The 23,589-nt window shown below is 43.5% G+C and overlaps 1 protein-coding gene across 1 annotated transcript in view; it reads left to right on the forward strand.

The window, feature by feature from the left end:
• The window catches only part of ptpn9a (protein tyrosine phosphatase non-receptor type 9a), a 159,933-nt gene extending 151,302 nt beyond the window's left edge, over window positions 1-8,631 (forward strand). The window contains exon 13 of the mRNA XM_067973358.1: window positions 734-8,631. Within this exon, the coding sequence (XP_067829459.1) occupies window positions 734-924 (191 nt within the window). The 3' untranslated portion in view covers window positions 925-8,631. The remainder of the gene's footprint in view (window positions 1-733) is intronic.
• The last annotated feature ends 14,958 nt before the right edge of the window (window positions 8,632-23,589 follow it).

Here is a 23,589-nt window from a genome sequence, read left to right on the forward strand (position 1 = left end):
GAGGCCAGCCAGGAGAGCATTGGAATAGTCAAGTCTGGAGGTAACAGAAGCAGGGATGAAGGTTTCATAGCAGATGGGCTGAGGCAGGGGCGGAGGTGGGCGATATTATGGAGGTGGAAGTAGGCAGTCTTGGTGATGACGAGGAGTCAGAAGAAAGAACCCTGTCCCAGTGCTTAAAGGCACCAGCCAATGTAGCACAAACTGCATATCATGGATGTAGTGATCCAAGGTCTATGCACAGAGCTGGGTATACTTCGTACAGTGACCAGAAGAGAATACATAGAGCTGGTACAGGGAGCACAGGAGAATACACGGATCTGAGTACAGTAACCAGAGGAGTTTACCCAAATCTGGATATACTTGGTATAGTAACCAGAGGAGAATACACAGATCTGGGTGCATTGGGTACGGTAACCAGAGGAGAATACACAGATCTGGGTATAGTACTCAGAAGGTAGATAACATGCTATTTTAGGGTCAGAAAATGCAGAGTAATCATTTATTTTACCCCCAATAGATCTGTGGATTAAGGGTCATGATAAATATCAAACAAATAAACTGCTGCAGCTTGTTGTTAGTCAATTGTTCTTGTAAGCTTTATTTGATAGAAGTTGTGCTCACTGTGTGTAAATGTAAACTCCTGCTAAAATCCATGGCAATATTTAACTGTGGCTGGTTAGATGTGCTGTTCTGTTCAGTCCCTGCACTTACGCTCCATACTCTTACTCTGCAGGCACTCTGTGTACTCTGGATATATGCCTTTCTCAGCTGGAAGACGTGAGTACTCTCAACATATACCAAACCGTCCGAAGGATGCGAACACAACGAGCCTTCAGCATTCAGACTCCCGATCAGTACTACTTCTGTTACACAGCGATTATCGAGCATGCTCAGAGGCAAAACCTGCTGTCAGCCAATCATTAACGAGAGAACGACTCCTCCCTCCCCCTCTCTCCCACATAGATAATATACCACTTCTGCACACATGCAGATGAGTTCTACTAATATACTCATTGTATATCTGTAGACGTCCACCTTTTGTGATTGTACAAGATCTTAGATTTAGTACTAGCCTTAATTACTTGGATAGAACTTATTTTACAATGGTTTAATGCCATCGTACCAGTAGCCATCTTCATGGAGCATATAGACTTTTCCTGAAGAAAATATGTTACAGTTCATTTATTCCAATAATGTAGCATTAGAAATAAAATCTACGGTACAGGAGACATGAATGGCCAATGAGAAATGAAGGCGATAATTTTTGCAGAGACTGAAACCACAATCTTTAGGCACCATGTGGCTCCCAATTGAATTCTGTAACATGTCGTCTGTGGACCAGACTTTTTTTTTCTGAAAAAGAAACTTGTTTATGACAAAAAAAACAAAAAAAATTACCTCAAGCATCACCTGAGGGACGGCAGCAAGCACCATGTTGTACGTCTGTTACCTCGGGCCAAGGTTACCATCGGGAATGCCACACGGACTCTCTACCCTGGAGGCGGTGCCCGCCTCAGCATCATTCACGAGACGAGCTGGAGAGCGAGACGTCGTCAGCTGAGCTGTGTAATTGTCACTGATGTCCGTGCCTGTTAGATGAGTTTACTCTTTGTGCCTTCTTGTAGTCTTTTTATTCCTAGTCGGAGCTGTACAGTAAATGCAGCCAGAGTATTATTCGAAGCTAAACCTTTCTCTCAGGGGAACTTTTTTCTTTCTCTCTCTCTCTCCTTCTCTCTGTTGGGTTTGGTTTGATTGGAATAATGATGACCCAACCTACCGTTCTGCTTTGAAAAGCTGCAGCTCCCTCTCTCCCAAAGACTTCCCTCGGGCGGCATTAAGGGCAGGGGAGTTTGGCAACAGCAGGGCAAAATCCTATTGTACGCCACTGCCTCAGTTAACCCTTAACACAGGTTCTCCATACACACCTGAGCTGAATTGGCCGTCTGATCTGGTTTATCTCAATCTGCCTGTGCCATCAGGACTTTATTGCTTGCCAGAAATTCCTATAGAATTGTTATGCCAGTGACTTAATATCATCAATGGTGTCATCGGCCAGAACAAGTCCTGCATTTGAATAAGTGTGCTTGTGTATTTTCTTTGCCTTGGGCCATTGTTTTCTGACCCCCTTTGCCCAATTTTCTCTCTCTGTCATGAGGGCCATTACTAAGGATGTCATCTTTGAACATTATCGCTGCTCTCAGCAACCATGGCATCTTAGATTGCTGTGTGTTTTTTCCGGGGAGAATAGTCCTGGATTCCTACCTTGTGAGATGGATATTCCTGTGAGATGAGACCTTGAGGTTGGTGTAAGCCTACATGTAGATAATCATTAGCTTGACTCCAAGTGGCACGCTTCTGATGTTTTGAAGTAATCGCACCATAGGAGCACTGTGAGGGGAATCCAGGGCGATACCCAAGGTAGGAGTGCTCGATGCTGTCGCTGTGCGAAAGCTTTGGAGAAATAATAAGTGTGTTTTAATTTACCACATGGTACCTTTAATGAGTTATAATGTATCAAAACAGTGACCAAATCTCTGTACCGTTCATTTGAAGTTCATTGCCAATATTTTACCGTGTGTTACTTTAAACCTCACAGCCATTTTCTTGTTGTTTTTACGATTGTTATAAAATTTTCACTCAACTTTTTTTTATTGGGAAGAATGGTTGCAATGGGGCAAACTCTCACTTTGACAAGTTTGGTTTTCAGGTCTGGTGGGGCTCAGCTAAAGAGGCTACCACAGCCTTACAAGCCTCCCCTTCACGTTTGAATTGGTGCAATCCATGAACTGTGTGTGGTGGGATCCACTGCGGAAACTAGGGGTCATTGTGACGGCAGTGAAGCAGATAGCTGGCGTGACTTTTCACTAGAGGAATAGAAACCAAGATAGTTAAGAGGGATGGTATAGCTGTATTCTATGTCGTGCTCTGCCCTGATATGACACTGTCATGGAGATCCCTGACCATGTGATCTGAACTGGGTTATGTGTTGCACGAAATGGGTCCCAATAAGAGGCTTGCATTATCCCTTGTATAGACAGCTGTGCACCTTTGATGGAGTGTTGTCCCACACTAATTCATCAGTAACTTACAGTGTCGGTACAGAGTTACACCAGTATTCAACAACACTCCACCTAAACTAGGTTTTTGTAGTTCTTGCACTCAATATTCCGAGATCAGAAATGTGCTTTAATCTTGTACGTGATGCCGTGGAAACTTGAGTTCTGATTTAAAACTTTCACTTGATTTTCAGTAATTTTTTTTAGAAACAATGGATTTGAGAAAGAAGTTGTAAACTTGTCCTCTGCTCAAATTCCTGCTGCAAAATATTTTAATTTTTGCATTAAACTAAGTAATATTGTGTTAATAGTTCGAACTTTAAGAACCTCCAAAAGAAGCAAAAAGGTGAGAAAAGGCCTGACGGCCCATCAAGCCAGTCCTCAAGTATTTCAAAATCACCCAATTTAGCATCCACAGAGATGTTGGAACTAACCCCACCCCCACCCCCACCCCCACCCCACCCCCCTCCCAATTTGTTTGAATGTTGTTGGCTTGGAGTTTGGAACTGGCTGTTTTTTTGTTGCCTTGTCGCTGAATAAATCCTTAGCAGCTCAAGAATATGTAAATGAATGTGAACCGAGATTAAACTTTATATGGGGGCCTCCCCAAACTCCATGTTACCCACCTATGTGACCCACAAAGACTGAAAGCTTGGACATCCCAGCCCCACAATAATTCCACCACTGTACCTTTGCAAACTGTTCCAAATTTTTCACTCTTTGAGTGAAGACATTTTTTTCCTAAGATTGAACTTTGCTACTCTGGTAGTGGCTGCTCAGCACTCCAGCGAAGAGAATGAAATAATCAGCTGAATTACTGTTACTCCGTAAGGACCATGCCCACAGTGAAAACTGACCTTACTTTACAGTATTTTTTTATTTAAAAAGATAAACTTTGCTAAACTTAGCTCCCAAAAAGAAGCAATTCTGGAATTGAATGCACTTCCGCTATCTAAATGCTGAGAGCAACTTGTGAAATCATCAGAACTCCTTCTGAAAAGTCCCATTGTACCAATTTTACAGGCGAAGGGGAAAACTATTTTTAGTTCATAACCAACAGCCCAATTGGCCTCGCCGACAGTAGTGGTCAACGTAGATTGGTAGGTGTGGATGGCATTAAATCCACCCACTACTCGATGATTAGTTGCTCTCATTGGGCCATTAAATCCAACTCAGATTGTCGGTTTTCGGTTTTGGCCGCGCTAGTCCTGCTCCTCCATCAACCCTGATTTGTACAATGATGAGTTGAAACCTTGAGTGGTGTGTACTTGTGTAAAAATGTTACCTGACTGCTTAAGCGAATAGAACAAATGGTTACAGAGCTGGGGAGAAAAGCTTTTTCTTGTTCTGTTCCCTCATGGTCTAAACTGAAAGTTGCTTTATTCCAATCCTTTTAACCAGCTTGGTCCTTTCTGGATCAATTGAGAGATTATTAGGCTAATAGCTCGTTAATATCTGACTATATGTGTTAATGGAATTAGGCCAAATTTTGTACCAGTTTTGTGTGGATGTTTGAACTGTATGCAGCTGCCAGTTCAGAGTGACCCAGCTGTTAGCCCAGAAGGAGGTACCTAGACAAGCCATGAAGGATTTATCACTTCCCTCAATGCAATGTCCAAAAGAAAGCTTTGGAAGTTGGCTACAATAGGAGCTGTGTTGTGTGAAGTATTCTTCAGATTTACTTTCCAAAGCACTGCTGAGTGATGCACTTCACACTTGTGAGTAATTAATGGTTCTAGTTACATTAATAAACCAGATGGTGAAAGCATAGAAGCAAAAAAAACACCAGTTTGAATTAGAAGAGCTGACAGTAAACTAAACTGATTGATATCAGTACCTTTGTTCAACCTTGTACGCTGATCACAAAGGTATTGTGTGTTAGACGGAAGATCTTTATGGTGGACACAAGCTGGTCATTTTTTGTTTGGTCAGCCGGGAGTCTGCCCAACACACAAACCCATCACCATCATCATGTTTCCAACCAAGTTATTGAGAAATCCACAGAGGTTCCATTGGCCCATATGGAGTATACCCTTTCCTCCTCATCAAAATTCAAAAGCCAGCATTTATTGCCCATCCCTAATTGCCCTTGAGAAGGTGGTGGTGAGCTGCCTTCTTGAACCACTGCAGTCCATGTGTGAAGGTTCTCCCACAGTGCTGTCAGGTAGGGAGTTCCAGGATTTTGACCCAGCAACGATGAAGGAACGGCGATATATTTCCAAGTTGGGATGGTGTGTGACTTGGAGGGGAACATGCAGGTGGTGGTGTTTCCATGCACCTGCTGCCCTTGTCCTTCTAGGTGGTAGAGTTCACAGGTTTGGAAGGTGCTATCGAGGAACCTTGTCGAGTTGCTGCCATGCATCTTGCACATTGGCTTGCAGAGTTCTTTAGTGCCAAATAAAAATAATTCCAACTCCCAGTGATGGGTCTACCCCTCCAGATTCTATCAATAAAGCAGGCCGGCTGGTCAGTCATCAACCATGTGCACTAGAGCACTATACATTTGCCTGGCCTGAGTATCAGATTACCATAGAGAATCAAGTTGCTTCTAATCTTGCATCACTGGTGGTATCATCTTGGAGCCAACTCAACCCAAAGGGGACCCTTCTTATCTATCTTTTCTCTTCCCACCCCTCCCTGCAACCGAGGATCATTGGTTGTCAAACCGATAATGTAACAAAATGAAACATTTAGTTTGCGGAGCAGCCTCGAGGGGCCGATTGGCCTACTCCTGCTCCTATTTCTTATGTTTGATATCCACATTTATCATCCGAAGGGATCACCTGGACGTAATGCACAAAATAGTTTTTGAAAAGACTCCCTGTTGCGTTTTGTTCTAAGTTCATACATTGTGTGAGTGTGTGCCTGTCTCTCTCTCTGTCTGCCTGTGTGTGTGTTTATAATTGCCTGTTTGTGTGTGTGTGTGTGTATGTCTGCCTGCCTGTCTCCTTGGCATTTTTTCCTCGATATTTCCTCCCAAGGTGAGAGGTTGACCATATAGGATTTGACACCAGCGCTGTTTAGGGCTCAGCTGAAGGGAAGCCTGCTCGGAGCGGGTAGAAGCAAATCAGTGATCCTTTATAACAGATTGACCAAACTGCAAAACTGGTGGCAGGTTTAGCTGGAGGACTTTAGAGCGAATCTGTGGCCAGAGCTTGAGTATCTGAAGTATGTTAGACCACATGGTAACTATATGGATGGTCCTGTGCAATCACCTGACAATCGTAAGGAATTGCCTCACCTTTAGTCCTTTTAATTGATTACTAGATGAGTTTATTATAGCGGATACAGGGGACAAATACTGCCTAATCACAAAGCTGGGCAAGGATGAGGGAGGCCATTCAGCCCATCATTCCAAAGAAACCTATAGACCAATTGCCATAGCATCCAACTGCCTTTTCATTGATTCTGTAGCCTACTCCACGACTCTACTGATTCCAGGTGTTAATCCCTCTGTGTGAAGGAGTGCTTCTGGACATTGGGAGGTTTCCAAATAGAATGTAGTCTAGATGACGCCATTTGATCCTACTCACCTGCCCATGTGCTAATGCTACTTTGCTGAATGGAGTAGTATCTTCTAGATTCTGTTAGCACTTGGAATTAGTTGTGACTAAGAGGGGGCGGAGCAAAGAGCCCACAACGACATGTTCTGAAGTAGATGCTGGGATGTATCACTAGAAACAAAGATTCAGTAGTTAATAACATTCAGTCTGAGTTTGTACCAAAACCAAGCGTTTTCTGTACTGGGTTTCTGCCCAGGTTGAGGGGGCAGTGGATGATTTCATTTTTTGTACAACAGTTGTAATCTGGATCGTAACCGTCCTGTCTTGTACTTGAAACTCCAGACAGGTGGGAATAAAAAATAAAAGCTTTTCTGCCAAAGTCCACACTTGTCAGTTGCCATTATGAAGACACACCCTTCAAACTGCAGTGGAGAACTTTTAAACAATAATTTGTGTAAAGTACCCTGGCTTTTGCGAGGAGTGAGAGTTGAGACTATCACTGAATAGGGTTTGGTTCAGAGGACCTGGGATAGAACCAAAATGTTACAACACAACAGGCTGTTTTGCCTATCGTGCCTCTGAAAGAGCTATCCACTTGGCCCCATTCCCTTGTTCTTTCCCCTTACCCTTTTAAACTTTTCTTTTCCAAATATTTATCCATTTCCATTTTAAAAGGCATTATAGATTCTGTTTCCAGCACTGTTTCTGGTCGAGCGTTCCCATGCATTAGCAGCCCCCGGTTTAAAAGCATTCTCCTAAACCTGTCTCTTTTATTCTTTTGGTGAGTACCTAGTTGCCAATTCACCAGCCAGTGGAAATAGTTTTTCCTTATTTACCTTATCAAATCCCCTCATAATTTAGAGCCCATGTATCAGATCTCATCTTAACCTTCTCTGATGCAATGAGAAGAGCCCCTCTGGTGAGATTTATTTTAAAGAGTATGTGATTAAGTGGGTTTCACCATGTTCCTGTACACTTATGAATGTCGGTTCATTGCTCATTCAGTACAGGAATAGTTGATACTGCCCTGATACTGTTTACTCACAACATTGATATAACCCACTGTTGGTTTGACAGTAAATATTTTAAATATTGTGACTTATTAAAGGGGCACCATCCTCTTGGGAATGTATCTTACAAACTATTGTTCTTTTTAAACACATAATCAGAGGCAGACGTCAGTGCATCGCTTGTGGGCGATTATTGTTATGGTGGACCTGACCCACAGCTCTTCCAGCTGATGTCCTTCTACAGACACAATAGTTTTGCCAAACACATTTACTTCTTCTCGAAGACTGTGCCCCTTTAACTGTGGAATCTGAAAATCCCATTCATGAGTTCCGCAGGTTGCTTATCGATACTATGTTACTATCATCATACTGGATGGGTATGTTTTTATATTACTTCAATAATTCACTTTGTTCAACGAGTAATGAAATGCACTCTTGCTCTCTTTTTGACTTGCACTGAATTGTTGGTGCGGTGAATGGCTGAGCATGAAATGGGACACACAACAATGTAAAAGTAGCACCTTCCCATCAACACAACAGGGGTCAAAGACCCAACACTGGTCCAGCGATGTGGTGTCAGCTCAAGGCTAATATGCCAATCTGTTGAGTATTGTTTCCACAGAGCCGCTGTAGTAACCACCTTGCTCAATGTGACCTGCAGAACACCAGTAATGTCGCTCTCAACAGCATTTCAACGCTCACACTTCCTTTGATACTGTGGCCGAATTTCAGCAAAAAATGTCAAGTTATTTTGACCAACAATGGCAGCATTTACTCAGATTGGTTCAATGTTCCCAAATCATTGGACAGGTTTTGTTACAGGACACAGTGGCTGATACACAAACCCATTACTAGCCAACGATAGATAGTTAAAGCAGCCTGCCACGCAATAAGTTAAAGTGCTTTAAAAATATTTATTGTAACTCAACTGTCAAAATTATGCTTTGTGAAGATTGTTATTACGTTACATATATTGTTAGTTCCTGTTCTTTTCCAGTGCTGTTCAAGTAATGTACTATTTATTATTTTTTTAAGTCAATAAACCATTTTATTTCACTACAACTGAAATGATTAATAGTGGCTTAAAGTTTGGTAACTAGTAGACATTTCAGTATATTTCCTACATTACAACAGTGACTACACTTCAAAAGTGCGTAATTGGCTGTAAAACACTTTGGGACGTCCTGCGGTCGTGAAAGGCAAGTCCTTCTTTCTTTCTGTATTTGACTTTTGGGTAGACTTATTTCAGTTAACATTCAATGGAACTACTTCTGGTCCCACCTGAACTTAAACAGGACTTGTGCTGGGATTAATAGTCACTCACGACACCTACCACCTATTGTTAAAAGGGGGAGGCCAGTTTCGGGAGTTTTATGTTAAAATGGGACTAAATCTGAATTGCTGGTTGTGTTGGGACTGTGCCGACTGACCTTTTCACTGAGTGAGGCCAGGCATGTAATCTTGACGTGCTCCAACTCAAACGGAGCTCGCCCCAGCTTTCTGGGAAGTTTATTTGTGGATGTGAAACTGCTTCTTTTTGGCAGATGTTCTCCACCTCCCTGCACCACCGTCGGCACATCGCACAGTCAACTTCACAAAGGTGGACAGAAATTGGACCTTAACTTGGTCTTATGCTACCAAAGTCATTGTTTGGGAAGTGTAAGCCCATTGGAAAATGCCTCAAGGATAGTTCATTTGCGTCAAGTAACCATGTGCAACAGACCCCACTAACGACCTTGTTTTGAACTTTCAGATGTGTGTTTTTTAGACGTCTAACATCTGGTTGGAATGTGAAGAACAGAGCTTCCTGATGGTTCAATTTTTGTCTGATAACGCTCCTGTAAAGCACCTTGGGAAGTTTTACTACGTTAAAAGTGATAAATGCAAGCTGTTTTTAAGTACATATCCTGATGTGATGCTAAGCCATACAGGCAACAAAGGCCCCATTTTCACACTGATCTGTGCTACTTGTTTGGGTGAAGTACTCGAAGGGTGTACCCCTGCACCAGTCACTGCCTTAGGGAGAAAGCTGAGGGAAAATTTATTTAAAATAAAAGTTTTTTTAAAAAAATCTTAGTGGACGTACCGACTGAAAATGCAATATCGAGAGCTGCACTAAGGATGTATCCAAGTACACAACTTCCACATTGCATAAATTGCATAACCCACTGGGGAGATTCTGTATTACGGCTGTGCCTACACCATAATACAGGGAAGGTCCAATATGATGGTGTCTGTTGAAGTTATTTTGTAGACAAACTCAGCAGGCAATTTTCGCACGTCAAGGTCCCACAAACAGCAAGTGAGATAAGTGACTGGTTAATCTGTTCTTGGTGATGTTGGTTGAGGGAGGAATGTTGCCCAGGACACCGGGTAAACTCCCTACTCTTCGAATAGTGCCCTGCGATCTCTAGCATCCACTTGTAAAGAAACTGGCAATAATTAGACATTGGTAATCGGGAATGTTTCTTGGTGATTTTTTTTGTTGTGAAGGTGTGCACATTTCCTGGGCTGCGTACTAGCTGTAACTACGAGTAGGTGCCCTGCTCCCAAATGCCTGCCAATGCTGCTCTAAGACAGCCACCAGAGGATATACGACTGCACCCCAGAGAGGACTGTCCCACCGCATGGCTAGGAGCCATTTGCAGCTTGAGTTTGAACTGCCATTGTTGCCCTCTCCCAAACTGTTGTGGTAGTTTATATTGGTGCGTAGTGGGACTCCTCCCTTCACAAAAGATACTTGTGTCATCCTGCAGCATTGCTCGTGGATAAACGGTAACTGTTTAGTGCTGGGGCTGAAGCTCCTTCTCCATTTCTCTTGGGAACCGCCCCCGTGTCACATTGTCCAGACCAGACTGCTGAGCCCCTGTGTCTCCCTCATGGTTGGGGAGATTGGACAGTGGGTAGTTTGAACAGATGTAATGCTTTTGGGGTGGACACAGTTTACATTCCCGTGCTCCTGGGCCCTCAACTCTTGAGTGCCAGCACCCGTCTCCTAGCACCCACAGTGAGTACGCATCCGGCACTCTGACCTCACATCCTGCGTGCTCTGACCTCATGTCCTCTGTACTCTGACCTATCAGCAGCTATCACAAACTAACTACAGTGAATTTTACACCAATTATATCTCTCTTTCTGCTTGCTGCCACTTGCTCATGTACAATCTTGCCCACCCATCTCATATTTCCCTTTTTTAAAAAACTTTCTGCCTTCCTTTTCTTTGTCTTCCATCCCTCCCAATCCTTTCTCTCCTCTCTTTGCAGCTCTCCTCTTTGTATTTTATATGTTTCCTAGGTTATACAGTGACTGCACTTCAAAAATATTTCATTGGTTGTACACTTTGGGATATTGAGGTCGTGAAAGGTGCTATATAAATGCAAGGCTTTCTTTGTTTCTACTTTCTCTCTTGCTAATTCTTACTTCCTGCACCTCTCCAGTCTTCTGTTCCACCCTTACCAGCAATATCTGGGATCTTCTCCCAATCATCTTCCCATTTCCCTATATTGTTAGCTCCTGTAGACTGTATAAGTTACATGCTTATACCTCTCTATGCACCTCATGAAATCCTTTTATTTTAAAACCTCAGATTGGCCCCCTCCTATTTTTTCCAATGAGGAAAACTTAATCATTCTCAATAGATCAGTGATCTCGAATTTTGAATTTTCTTTGGTTCCCTTTTCTGGGTCTTTTTTTAATATAGTATTTTGAAGTATTGTGACCACAGCTGAATACCATAACACATCTGGCCTCACTACTATTCCTTAGAATATCTTTAAATTTGTCTTGTGCGGTTCTGGTTGTACACCACGCTAAGGAAGGAGAGAGGGAGATGGACACCACAACAAGGGGAGAGGGGGAGATCGACACCAGAATGAGAGAGATGGACACCACAACAAGGAGTGAGAGAGAGATGGACACCACAATAAGGAGAGAGAGAGAGAGATGGACACCACAATAGAGAGAGAGAGAGAGAGATGGACACCACAATAGAGAGAGAGAGAGAGATGGACACCACAATAAGGAGAGAGAGAGAGAGATGGACACCACAATAAGGAGAGAGAGAGAGAGATGGACACCACAATAAGGAGAGAGAGAGAGAGAGATGGACACCACAATAAGGAGAGAGAGAGAGAGAGAGATGGACACCACAATAAGGAGAGAGAGAGAGAGAGATGGACACCACAATAAGGAGAGAGAGAGAGATGGACACCACAATAAGGAGAGAGAGAGAGAGAGAGATGGACACCACAATAAGGAGAGAGAGAGAGAGATGGACACCACAATAAGGAGAGAGAGAGAGAGAGATGGACACCACAATAAGGAGAGAGAGAGATGGACACCACAATAAGGAGAGAGAGAGAGATGGACACCACAATAAGGAGAGAGAGAGAGATGGACACCACAATAAGGAGAGAGAGAGAGATGGACACCACAATAAGGAGAGAGAGAGAGAGAGAGATGGACACCACAATAAGGAGAGAGAGAGAGAGAGATGGACACCACAATAAGGAGAGAGAGAGAGAGAGATGGACACCACAATAAGGAGAGAGAGAGAGAGATGGACACCACAATAAGGAGAGAGAGAGAGAGAGATGGACACCACAATAAGGAGAGAGAGAGAGAGAGATGGACACCACAATAAGGAGAGAGAGAGAGAGAGATGGACACAATAAGGAGAGAGAGAGAGATGGACACCACAATAAGGAGAGAGAGAGATGGACACCACTAAGGAGAGAGAGAGAGAGAGATGGACACCACTACAAGGGGAGAGGGGGAGATGGACACCACGACAAGGGGAGAGGGGGAGATGGACACCACTAAGGAGAGAGGGGGAGATGGACACCACTAAGGAGAGAGGGGGAGATGGATACCACTAAGGAGAGAGAGGGGGAGATGGACACCACTAAGGAGAGAGAGAGAGAGATGGACACCACTAAGGAGAGAGAGAGAGATGGACACCACTAAGGAGAGAGAGAGAGAGATGGACACCACTAAGGAGAGAGAGAGAGATGGACACCACTAAGGAGAGAGAGAGAGATGGACACCACTAAGGAGAGAGAGAGAGATGGACACCACTAAGGAGAGAGAGAGAGAGATGGACACCACAACAAGGGGAGAGGGGGAGATGAACACCACTAAGGAGAGAGAGAGAGATGGACACCACTACAAGGGGAGAGGGGGAGATGGACACCACTAAGGAGAGAGAGAGAGATGGACACCACTAAGGAGAGAGAGAGAGAGAGATGGACACCACTAAGGAGAGAGAGAGAGAGATGGACACCACTAAGGAGAGAGAGAGAGATGGACACCACTAAGGAGAGAGAGAGAGAGAGATGGACACCACAACAAGGGGAGAGAGAGAGATGGACACCACAACAAGGGGAGAGGGGGAGATGGACACCACAACAAGGGGAGAGGGGGAGATGGACACCACTAAGGAGAGAGAGAGAGAGAGATGGACACCACTAAGGAGAGAGAGATGGACACCACAACAAGGGGAAAGGGGGAGATGGACACCACAACAAGGGGAGAGAGAGAGATGGACACCACAACAAGGGGAGAGGGGGAGATCGACACCAGAATGAGAGCAATGGACACCACAACAAGGAGTGAGAGAGATGGACACCACGCTAAGGAGAGAGAGCGAAATTGACACCATGCTCAGGAGAGAGAGAGCGAGAGATGGACACCACAATATGGAGAGGGAGAGGTGGACACCACAATAAGGATAGAGAGAGAGAGAGCGAGAGATGGACACCACAATATGGAGAGGGAGAGGTGGACACCACAATAAGGATAGAGAGAGAGAGATGGACACCACAATATGGAGAGGGAGAGGTGGACACCACAATAAGGATAGAGAGAGAAATAGACTCTACAATAAGGAAGGAGAGATGGACACAATAAGGAGAGGGAGAAAGGGGTGGACAACCCAATGGAGAGGGAAAGAGGGGTAGACAGCCCAATGAAGAGGGGTGGACAGCCCATTGAAGAGGGAGAGAGAGGTGGACAGCCCATGAGGGAGAGAGAGAAATGGACACCACAATAAGGAGAGGGAGAGAGAAATGGACACCATAAAGAGAGAGGTGGACACTTCACTAAGGAGAGAGAGATGGACACCACAATAAGGAGAGAGAGGGATGGACACCATGGAGAGAGAAATGGACACCACAATAAGGAGAGAGCGAGCAAGAGATGGACATAATAAGGAGAGAGAGATGGACACCACATTAAGGAGAGAGAGAGAGAGATGGACACCACAATAAGGAGAGAGAAAGATAGACACCACAATAAGGAGAGCTAGACATGGCCACCACAGTAAGGAGAGAGAGAAACGGACACCACAATAAGTGAGAGCCATACGGTGAAAGTAGAAGAGAAAAATTGAATGCACCACAAAGAATTAGAAAATAAAGGAGTGATAGTTGCAGGAAGAGACTGACACACTGCTGTTCCCAAGTAGATGCCTGTGGCAGACCCAAATTCAGAACACTGGCCTCCAAAGCCCTCCACAATTAGCAACTCATTCAAAACCCAGCATCCTGTCCTTCAGTAAGTCCTGCTCATCTATCACTTCTGCTCCTGTCCACCTTCACTAACCCCAAATGAATTTATTTCAAAATCCCTTTCTTCGTGAAGTCCCTCCGTGGCCTCGCTACTCCCAACCTCTCGTAACCTCCTTCAGCTCTCTCTGCTCTTCCGTCTCTGACCTCCTTTCAGCCCCCTCCTCTCCCACTCCACCTTCACTCTTGCAGCCTTCAGAAATCCTAGCCCCACACTCTTGAACTCTCTCCCTGAACTGCTCCACCTCCCTATCTCTCTCCTCTCCTTCAGAAGTTGCCTCAAAACCGATTTCTTTGATCTCTGCTTCGCTCACGGACCCTAACCTGCCTCCGACCCAGTTATTTCCATCCCTGTGGAACATTTCTGGGGCATTTTCGTCATATAATAATGTAAGTTTTTATTGATTTTGTGTTTTATAAGGACAGGAGGATGATATGATTAAAGCTTTGCTGGGATTCAGAATACTGTGAATGTTGAATTCAAAAAAGAACAATCGATTGCCTTCGGAAAGAATTACATAGAATGTACAGCACAGAAACAGGCCATTCGGCCCAACTGGTCTGTGCCGGTGTTTATGCTGTACACGAGCCTCCTCCCTCCCTACTTCATCTCACCCTATCAGGATACTCTTCTGTTCCTTTCTCCCTCTTGTACTTATCGAGCATTCCCTTAAATGCGTCTATGCTACAGAAATAAATAATCAGGGTGGGGAAGCTACAGAGAAATTGCTGTCATTTAAAAAAAAATGTACCTTTTTGGCTGAAACAACCAACCTGCCCTCCCCCTCCTCCCCTACCTCAGTGGAGCAGCAGAGAACCATAAATGCCATGGGTGCTTGCCCCTTTTACGCTACTGACCATATCCCCAGGGTATGGGATGGGGTCAAGATCAAGCCACACTGGCAGCTGGAGGTCTCGCCCTGCTGTTCGTGGCGGGCTTGGGATCGAGGAATTTCAGCCCTGCCATTTTTGACATAAGTATATCCTTGAAAAGTTCCATCATTCAAGAAAAAAAAATCACCAACTTAACTTTAGACTTATTTCAACAGTTTTCTCCTTTTTCCACAAACACCACAATGGAGCCCATCAGGGTTACGGGTACGATAGCACAGTGATCATGTTACTGTCCTTACCTGACCTGGCCTATATGTGACTCCAGACCCACAGCAATGTGGTTGATTCTTAACTCTGAAATGGCCTAGCAAGCCACTCAGTTGTACAATCCCACTACACAAGGATATAAGAGTAAAACCGGATGGACCATCTGGCACCGGACATGCCTTCATCGTCGCTGGGTCAAAATCCTGGAACTCCCTACCTAACAGCACTGTGGGAGAACCTTCACCACACGGACTGCAGTGATTCAAGAAGGCGGCTCACCACCACCTTCAGCAATTAGGGATGGGCAATAAATGTTGGCCTCGCCAGCGACACCCACAACCCATGAATGATTTTTTTAAAATATCAGACCTGTGGACATTATGGATTCTGGGTATATCCCCCACTCACCATTTCCACCCAGCAGGCTGACTACGATCAGAGCCCCATAGTGATGGTCTGATGTGAGTCTGTCTCACATGTAAGAGAGTGGAGGTTCCAGGATAGATTGCATGACAAGGACTCCTGCACATGCACTCACTCAGACTTACCTTCTCCTTTAATTATTCACTCTGACAAATTAAATGGGTGTACTTGTAATCTTGCATCTTGTTGTAAAAATCTTTTTCCATTGGCCTTTAAACCCTTACTTGCTGATTTGTATTTCCAAAATGGTGGCTTGAGTCATGCATGTCATTCAAATTGTGATCTGGGTTCACTGAGTGTCTGGGAAATATTTAACAGGTTGTATAGGAAGGAAGGGTTCAGATTCTTGGGATGATGGGACCAGATGCGAGCTGTGCTGACTTGGATGTTCCACACCTGAACAGACCTGGGACCAATATCCTCCTGGGGAGGTTAACTAGAGCTGTGCAGGTGGGATTAAATAAATGTGGACGGCAGCAGCAGGAGAGTAGAATAGGCAGCTTGGGAGGGAGATGTTTAGGAAATAAGGAGATAGAAATGTTGGAAGAGATTAAGCCGGACAAGATAATAAAAAATAAATAATCAGGATGGGTTGGTCAGAAAGATTCATGTGGAGCATAAACACCAGCATAGACCAGTTGGGCCGAATGGCCTGTTTCTGTGCTGTACATTCTATGGTAATTCTATGGAAAATTCTGTGATCCTGCTGTGTAAAGGAAATAATCAAAGACATAGGGGAAACCTAATATACAGGGATAGCCTGGATGATGGGGCAGCACTGATATCAGGAGGTTGGTCCCTCTGGGTAGTGGTGCGGGTTATGGAAACAGTTTGACTTCATAAATTGCTCAGTGACGAAGGCCTCTTCCTTATTTATTAACTCCACACCCTTGCAGGCTGCCTGGTAACTGCACTGTTTTCCTGTGTGTATCAGACAGTCACTGATCCCTGCATACAGTCAGGGTAATGTTACGATAACTCATTCAAAACTGATTGAATTTTCTTCATGCTGATAACTTCATGAACAGAACAGAACCTCTGGGGGTTTCCTCAGGAGTCCTCTTGATTGGCTGCTGTAACTTCACCAGAAGATCGGGGGGCTGTGGGGGAACCCCAATAGAGGCGTAAACGGGGTTTCTGATGAACTTCAGCTGAAGTTACAGCGGTGGGTCAGGGGGATTTCCCCTGAAATCCTGGCAAACATTCAAAGTGTTATAGTAAAATGTAAAGATTTTTTCTCGCACATTTTAAGGTTAAATAAATTATATAATTCCTTTCGAAATTATTAACAATTCCTTTAGTCTGTAATTTTATCCAGAATTCTAAATTCAGTTCAAAGGATTTGGATAGTCCTACTTTATTTACTCACCTCATTATATTCTTGGCACAGTTCAGCCTTTCTCCCAAAGGTTTTCATGTATTCAAGGCAAAAAATTGGTTTCCATTAGCAGGGATATGGGGATCGGGCGGGAAAGTGGAGTTGAGGTCGAAGATCAGCCATGATCTGATTGAATGGCAGAGCAGGCTCGAGGGGCCATATGGCCAACTCCTGCTCCTATTTCTTATGTTCTTAGCAGACAAAGTCTTCTATGTACTGAAACTTTGTACATGCATTGAAAGGATAGCGAGCCCTCAGGATCATTCAGCCCCTCGAGCCCGTTCCAACAGTCAATTAGATCATGGCTGATCTGTACCTCAACCCCATTTAACCGCCTTAGCTCCATATCCCTTGGTAGTCTTACCCAACAAAAATCTATCGATCCCAGGCTTCAATTCGCCCAGCATCCACAGCCTTTTGGGGGAGAGAGTTCCAAATTTCTATTATCCCTGATCTCCCTCCCCCTCCCCCAGTTGTAACTTTGACCACTGGATATCATTTGGAATGCCAAAAACCCATGCCATCAAACCAGTGCGCACAGGCTACAGTAGATTAATTTGCACATTGAATATATGGAAGTGGTGAGATACTGAGAGTACAATACTTAAAAAAACAATGAAAATAGAATCAAACTACAACAATATGCCTTGTAAAATGTTTCTAGAATGTATTTCATGTGCCGATGGAGGAGCAACAGGATTTTTGAATGGAAATATTTCATAGACCTTCACAATGTGATGTTCTGTTATGAATTTTAGTTCATCCATGGAGTTCAAATCTACAGCCAGAACCAAAGGCACCCACCTGAGGTCATAGTTATTGAATCATCCGTGATTAGACAAGATGGTGCAAACTAGAATGCTGATAGGTATGTGCTGATCCAGATCGCTCATATTTATCAAGTGCCTTGACCACATATAATTTTACTTGCATGGAAAGCAAAGTTCTTTTGTCCTGACTAATTTCCAAATCAATCAACCTGGCCTGGGTCTCACAGACAACTCAATTCCCAGCCTCCATTTTGAAATTTGGGCAGGAACAACAGCTTCTACTTTAACCTCGACCTATTTTAAAATACTGTATGAAATAAAGACAGAAATCCCCCTGGTTCTTCACACCTGAGTCATTTCTGTTCTCATCCTTTGGCTAATGAGAATGAGCTTTGTTCCTTTTGTTAGCTAGTATTCCCCTCCCTTGACACCTTTTCCAGTGAACCAACGCATTAATGTCTGTCTGACACAATATTGCAACCGCCTGTTTATATTATTTACCCATCCTGAAGGATAGGGCATATCAGAAATAAAATAAGCAATTTGGGGGAGGGGAGAGGAGAGAGGATTGGTCAATCATGAGTTAGTTGCAGCACTTGAGAATACCCATTTGATAAAAACATCACCAAAGCTTGTTCTCTTCAATACAAATTGGTCAAAGGGAAGCACATTGTACAGGGTTGTAACCCCTTTTAACTCTAAAGGAAATGGTTACCTCACACCATGTGTTCGAACTGCACCCCATGTTTGATAGAAAAAGAAAGAAGGAACTTGCATTTATATAGCGCTTTACACGACCTCAGGACGTCCCAAAGAGTTTTACAACCAATGAAGCACTTTTGAAGTGTAGTCACTATTGTAATGTAGGAAACGTGGCAGCCAATTTGCGCACAGCAAGGTCCCACAAACAGCAATGTGATGATGACCAGATAATCTGTTTGTAAAAAAGGGAGCTAGAACAAATCCAGGGAACTATAGACCAGTTAGCTTAATATCAGTGGTAGGAAAGATAATGGAATCTTTACTCAAAGAAGTAATAGAAAAGCATCTAGAGAACGAAAATATAATAAAGAATAGTCAGCACGGATTTCAGAAGGGAAAGTCATGCTTGACCAACTTTATTGAATTCCTTGAAGAAGTAACAGAAATGTAATTGTAAATGTAATCTTCTGTAATGCAGTAGATGTAATATATTTGGATTTTCAAAAGGCCTTCGATAAGGTACCGCATTGTAGACTCATGGCTAAGGTCAGAGTTGGTAGCAGAATGGATAGCAACTTGGTTACAAAACAGAAAACAGAGTAGGTGTTAAGGGTAGCTACTCAGCTGGCAAAAGGTGGGAAAGGGTGTTCCACGGGGATTGCTGCTGGAGCCACTGTTGTTCACAGTTTATATTAACGATTTGGATTCAGGAATCAGAAGTACAATTTCAAAATTTGCAGACGACACAAAATTGGGGGGGTATAGTTAATATAAAGGAAGAATGTATGAAAATGCAATAAAACATTAATAAACTTGCAGAATGGACATATAATTGGCAAATTAATTTCAATATGGATAACTGTGAGGTGGTGCATTTTGGCCATAAAAAAGGCAAATCAAGTGATCTAAATTGGTTAGCCAGGTGGTGAAGGATAGAAGGCCTGATCTTCTGTTGCTTCCAAACTTTATTCACAGAGCTCCACATTACACCCACACCACACCCCAGATCAGCTCTCTTATAAATGAATACAAGGGAGTTCCCAATTGATACACACCACCTGAATACGATTAACACTATTTGACATAAATCACATGGATACAATTAACATCAAGCACAAGGGTTCATTTCTAGAGGGATAAAATTGAAAAGCAAAGAAGTTATGTTAAATTTGAATAGAACCTTGTTTAGACCACACTTGGCGTATTGTGCACAGTTCTGAGAGGATAGTCTTATCAGGAAAGGCTGAACAGGTTGGGACTTTTTTCTCTAGAAAAGAGAAGGCTGAGGGGGGACCTGATTGAGGTCTTTAAGATAATGAAAGGGTTTGATAGGGTGGACATGGAGAAAATGCTTCCACTTGTGGAGAGTCCAAAACTAGAGGTCATAAATATAAAATAGTCGCTAATAAATCCGATAGGGAATTCAGGAGAAACTTCTTTACCCAGAGAGTGGTGGGAATGTGGAACTCGCTATCACAAGGAGTAGTTGAGGTAAATAGTATAGATCCATTTAAGGGGAAGCTAGGTAAGTACATGAAGGAGAAAGGAATAGAAAGGTATGCTGATAGGGTTAGATGAAGTAGGGAGGGAGGAGGCTCGTGTGGAGTATAAGCACCGGCATGGACTAGTTGGGTCGAATGGCCTGTTTCTGTGCTATAGTTTCGATATAACTTGATGTAATGATGTTGGTTGAGGGATAAATATTGGCCAGGACACCGGGGAGAACTCCTCTGCTCTTCTTCGAAATAGTGCCATGGGATCTTTTACGTCCACATAGAGGGCAGACAGGGCCTTGGTTTAACATTTCATCTGAAAGACAGCAACTTCGACGGTGCAGCATTCCCTCAGCACTGCACTGGAGTGTCAGCCTAGATTATATGCTTAAGTCTCTGGCTCGAACCCACAAATGTCTGACTCAGAGGTGAGAGGTTAGCACTGAACTACGGCTGATACAGATCAGACCCTCAGAGTAGGTAAAATTCCTCTCCTCATAAAAAACATTAATCACCTGTAGCAGAGTTTTAGTAGTGTGCAGTCTTGACATATGCAGCTTCTAAAAAAGTAACTGAACCAGTGGATGAACGAGAATGGGGATAATGGGTGAGTAGGAATTAACATGGGGCAAGATGTGAGTGGCAGACTTTTGGATTATTAGAGTTTGTGGAGGTTGGAAGATTGGTGGGGCAGCACTGGAGAATTCGAGTCGAGGGTGATGCAGGCATGGATAAAGGTTTTGATGGTAATTCTGATAAGGTCGAGCAAAGCAATGTAGCAGGAGCCAGTGATCTTGGCTGTCGATAGGATGTGGTAGTTTGAAACTTAAAGTCAAAGTTGTGTGCAGCCTGGTTCAGTCTGAATGACCAGCCAGGGAGGGGGCTGGAAACGACAGCAAGGGGGCAGAATTATTAGTGGGGTTCAAAGACACTGGCTTCAGCCTTTTCGATATTCAATTGTAAAAAAAAATCGGGCTTATTAGAATGATTAGAACAAACATGCAGATGAGGAAGAGGAGGGGCCCTTAGGGAACTCCGGAAATGTCCGTTGGGGCTGCAGAAGCCATTTTCTGGAGAAATGTTGGCTGCGTTGGGACAGGTAGGGGTGGAACCAAGCAAGGGCAGCGCCAACGGGGACGAGGTGGTGGAGGGGGATGGCATGATTGACCATGTGGAATGATGCAGAGATGTCAAGGAGAGATAAAGACCCACAATCTCAGTTGCAGAAGATATCCTTGATACCTTGACCACCTCAGTGCAGAGGACAGGGTGGAAACCAGACTTTTTTTTAACATTTTTTCCTTTTGAACACTTATCTACAGTGGTGTCTGTAGATATTCTCTGATTCTTCTTCAGTCCCATTTTCCTCTAAGGACTGAGGTGAAGTGCTTATTAAACATCTCCAACATTTCTTGGCTCTCATGTACGAGAGGGCCTCTTTCATCTCTACATGGTCCCACCCCTTCTTTGATTATCGTTTTACTTGACATGTGCTTATGAAAGCCCTTGCTATTTCCCTTTATATTGGCTGCCAATCTTTCATACTCCCTCTTGGCCTCCCTTTTGCTTTTTGCTAACACTTATATTTGTTTTTTCTGTATTTTCCCCCAATATTTATCGTACGCTTTTGCAAACCTCATTTTTGCTCTAACTTCTCTGTCTAAGGAACCCCAGCCTTTAACGCACCTCCTTTATTTTTAGCCAGAATGTATTTAATCTGTACTTTATCCATCCTGTATTTAGATATCTTTCAGTGTTGGTCTGCTGTTTGATTTGCCATTTTGTCCATGCTTGTGCATCCCCAATTTCCTTTGCCCCATCATTGGCGACCATGCTTTCAGCTGCCTAGACCCTATGCTATGGAATTCCCCCCCCAAACCTCTCCGCCTCTCTCTCCTCCTTTAAGGCACTCCTTAAAACCTATATCTTTGACTAAGCTTTTGGTCACCTGACCTAATATCTCATGTGGCTCAGTGTCAAATTTTGTTTGATAATCGCACCTGTGAAGAGCCTTGGGATGTTTTACTATATTAAAGGCATTATATAAATGCAAGTTGTTGTTGTTGCTTAGGTCTCCTTTCAGCCCATTGAAACCTGGAATCCAACATTCTTTATCTTTGACTTTTAAATCTATTTTCATCGTGAACCCAATTAGGTCGATCATTATTTCCTAAGTGTTCTCCTATCTTCATTTTCCTTTTATCATTATCCAGACCTAGTCCGGGCAGTGCATCCTTCCCTTGTTGGACATGTAACACTCCCCAGATGCAATTTGATCACAATGAGAGTTCAATATACGCAGGTCAGACAGCCTCTTCTCATTTCAGTTCAAACCACTTCAGTACTTTACACCAACGTCACTTAACACTTTGTTTTTACACAAGAAACTAATGCGATGAGAAGAGAAAATCTGCAGGCAAGCATTCACTTCAGTTCATCGCTTTGTAGTCTGGAGTGTTTTACATGCAGTTGAGGGCTTTAGCTGACAGCATTGCTAGTGGCAATGGAGCTTGAAGTTTATCAATGCCATCTCAACCCCTGAAATGTTTTACATGGTGGAGGCACTCCTACCTGGGTCACTCCATGAAGATACAGGTGGAAGGTTCATTCTGTCTTTGGAAAGAAACAATTCTGGTGGTACCATCATTGTAATTGAACCATATAACTTGAACTGAATTATTGTAGTTCCACATGGATTGAACAGAAATCATACACTATTTTATTCCATTCAGTGTTACAGCAGAATAGGGCACTAGGTATAATGGAACATTAGTGTACCCAGCACAAGTCACTGCCTGCAGGGGAGGAGAGAAAAGAGAAATGGGATTTCCCAGCCCCAGTTTTTAAAAATTAATTCACGGGATGTGGGCGTCACTGGCAAGGCCGGCATTTATTGCCCATCCCTAATTGCCCTTGAGAAGGTGGTGGTGAGCCGCTTTCTTGAACTGCTGCAGTCCGTGTGGTGAAGGTTCTCCCGCAGTGCTGTTAGGAAGGGAGTTCCAGGAATTTGACCCAGTGACGATGAAGGAACGACTATATATTTCCAAGTCGGGATGGTGTGTGTCAGAAGTCAGAAGGTTATTCACCTTCCTACATTATAATAGTGGCTACACTTCAAAAGGCACTGGAAAAGGTGCAAAAAAGATTTACTGGGATAATACCAGAACTGAGAGGTTACATCTATCAGAAAAGATTGAGCAGGCTGGGGCTCTTTTCTGTCGAAAAGAAAAGACTGAGGGGTGATCTGATGGATGTCTTTAAGATTATGAAAGGGTTTGATAGGATAGATGCCGTGAAGATGTTTCCACTTGCGGGGGAGGCCAGAACAAGGGGCCATAAATATAAGATAGTCACTAATAAATACAATAAGGAATTCAGGAGAAACTTCTTTACCCAGAGAGTGGTTAGAATGTGGAACTTGCTACCACAAGGAGTAGTTAAGATGAATAGCATAGATGCATTTAAAAGGAAGCTAGATAAACAAATGAGGGAGAAAGGAATAGAAGGATATTCTGATAAGGTGAGATGAAGTAGGGAGGAGGAGCATAAACACTGGCATGGACCTGTTGGGCTGAATGGCCTGTTTCTGT

Source organism: Heptranchias perlo, chromosome 38, assembly GCF_035084215.1.
Source record: "Heptranchias perlo isolate sHepPer1 chromosome 38, sHepPer1.hap1, whole genome shotgun sequence".
NCBI lineage: Eukaryota > Metazoa > Chordata > Chondrichthyes > Hexanchiformes > Hexanchidae > Heptranchias > Heptranchias perlo.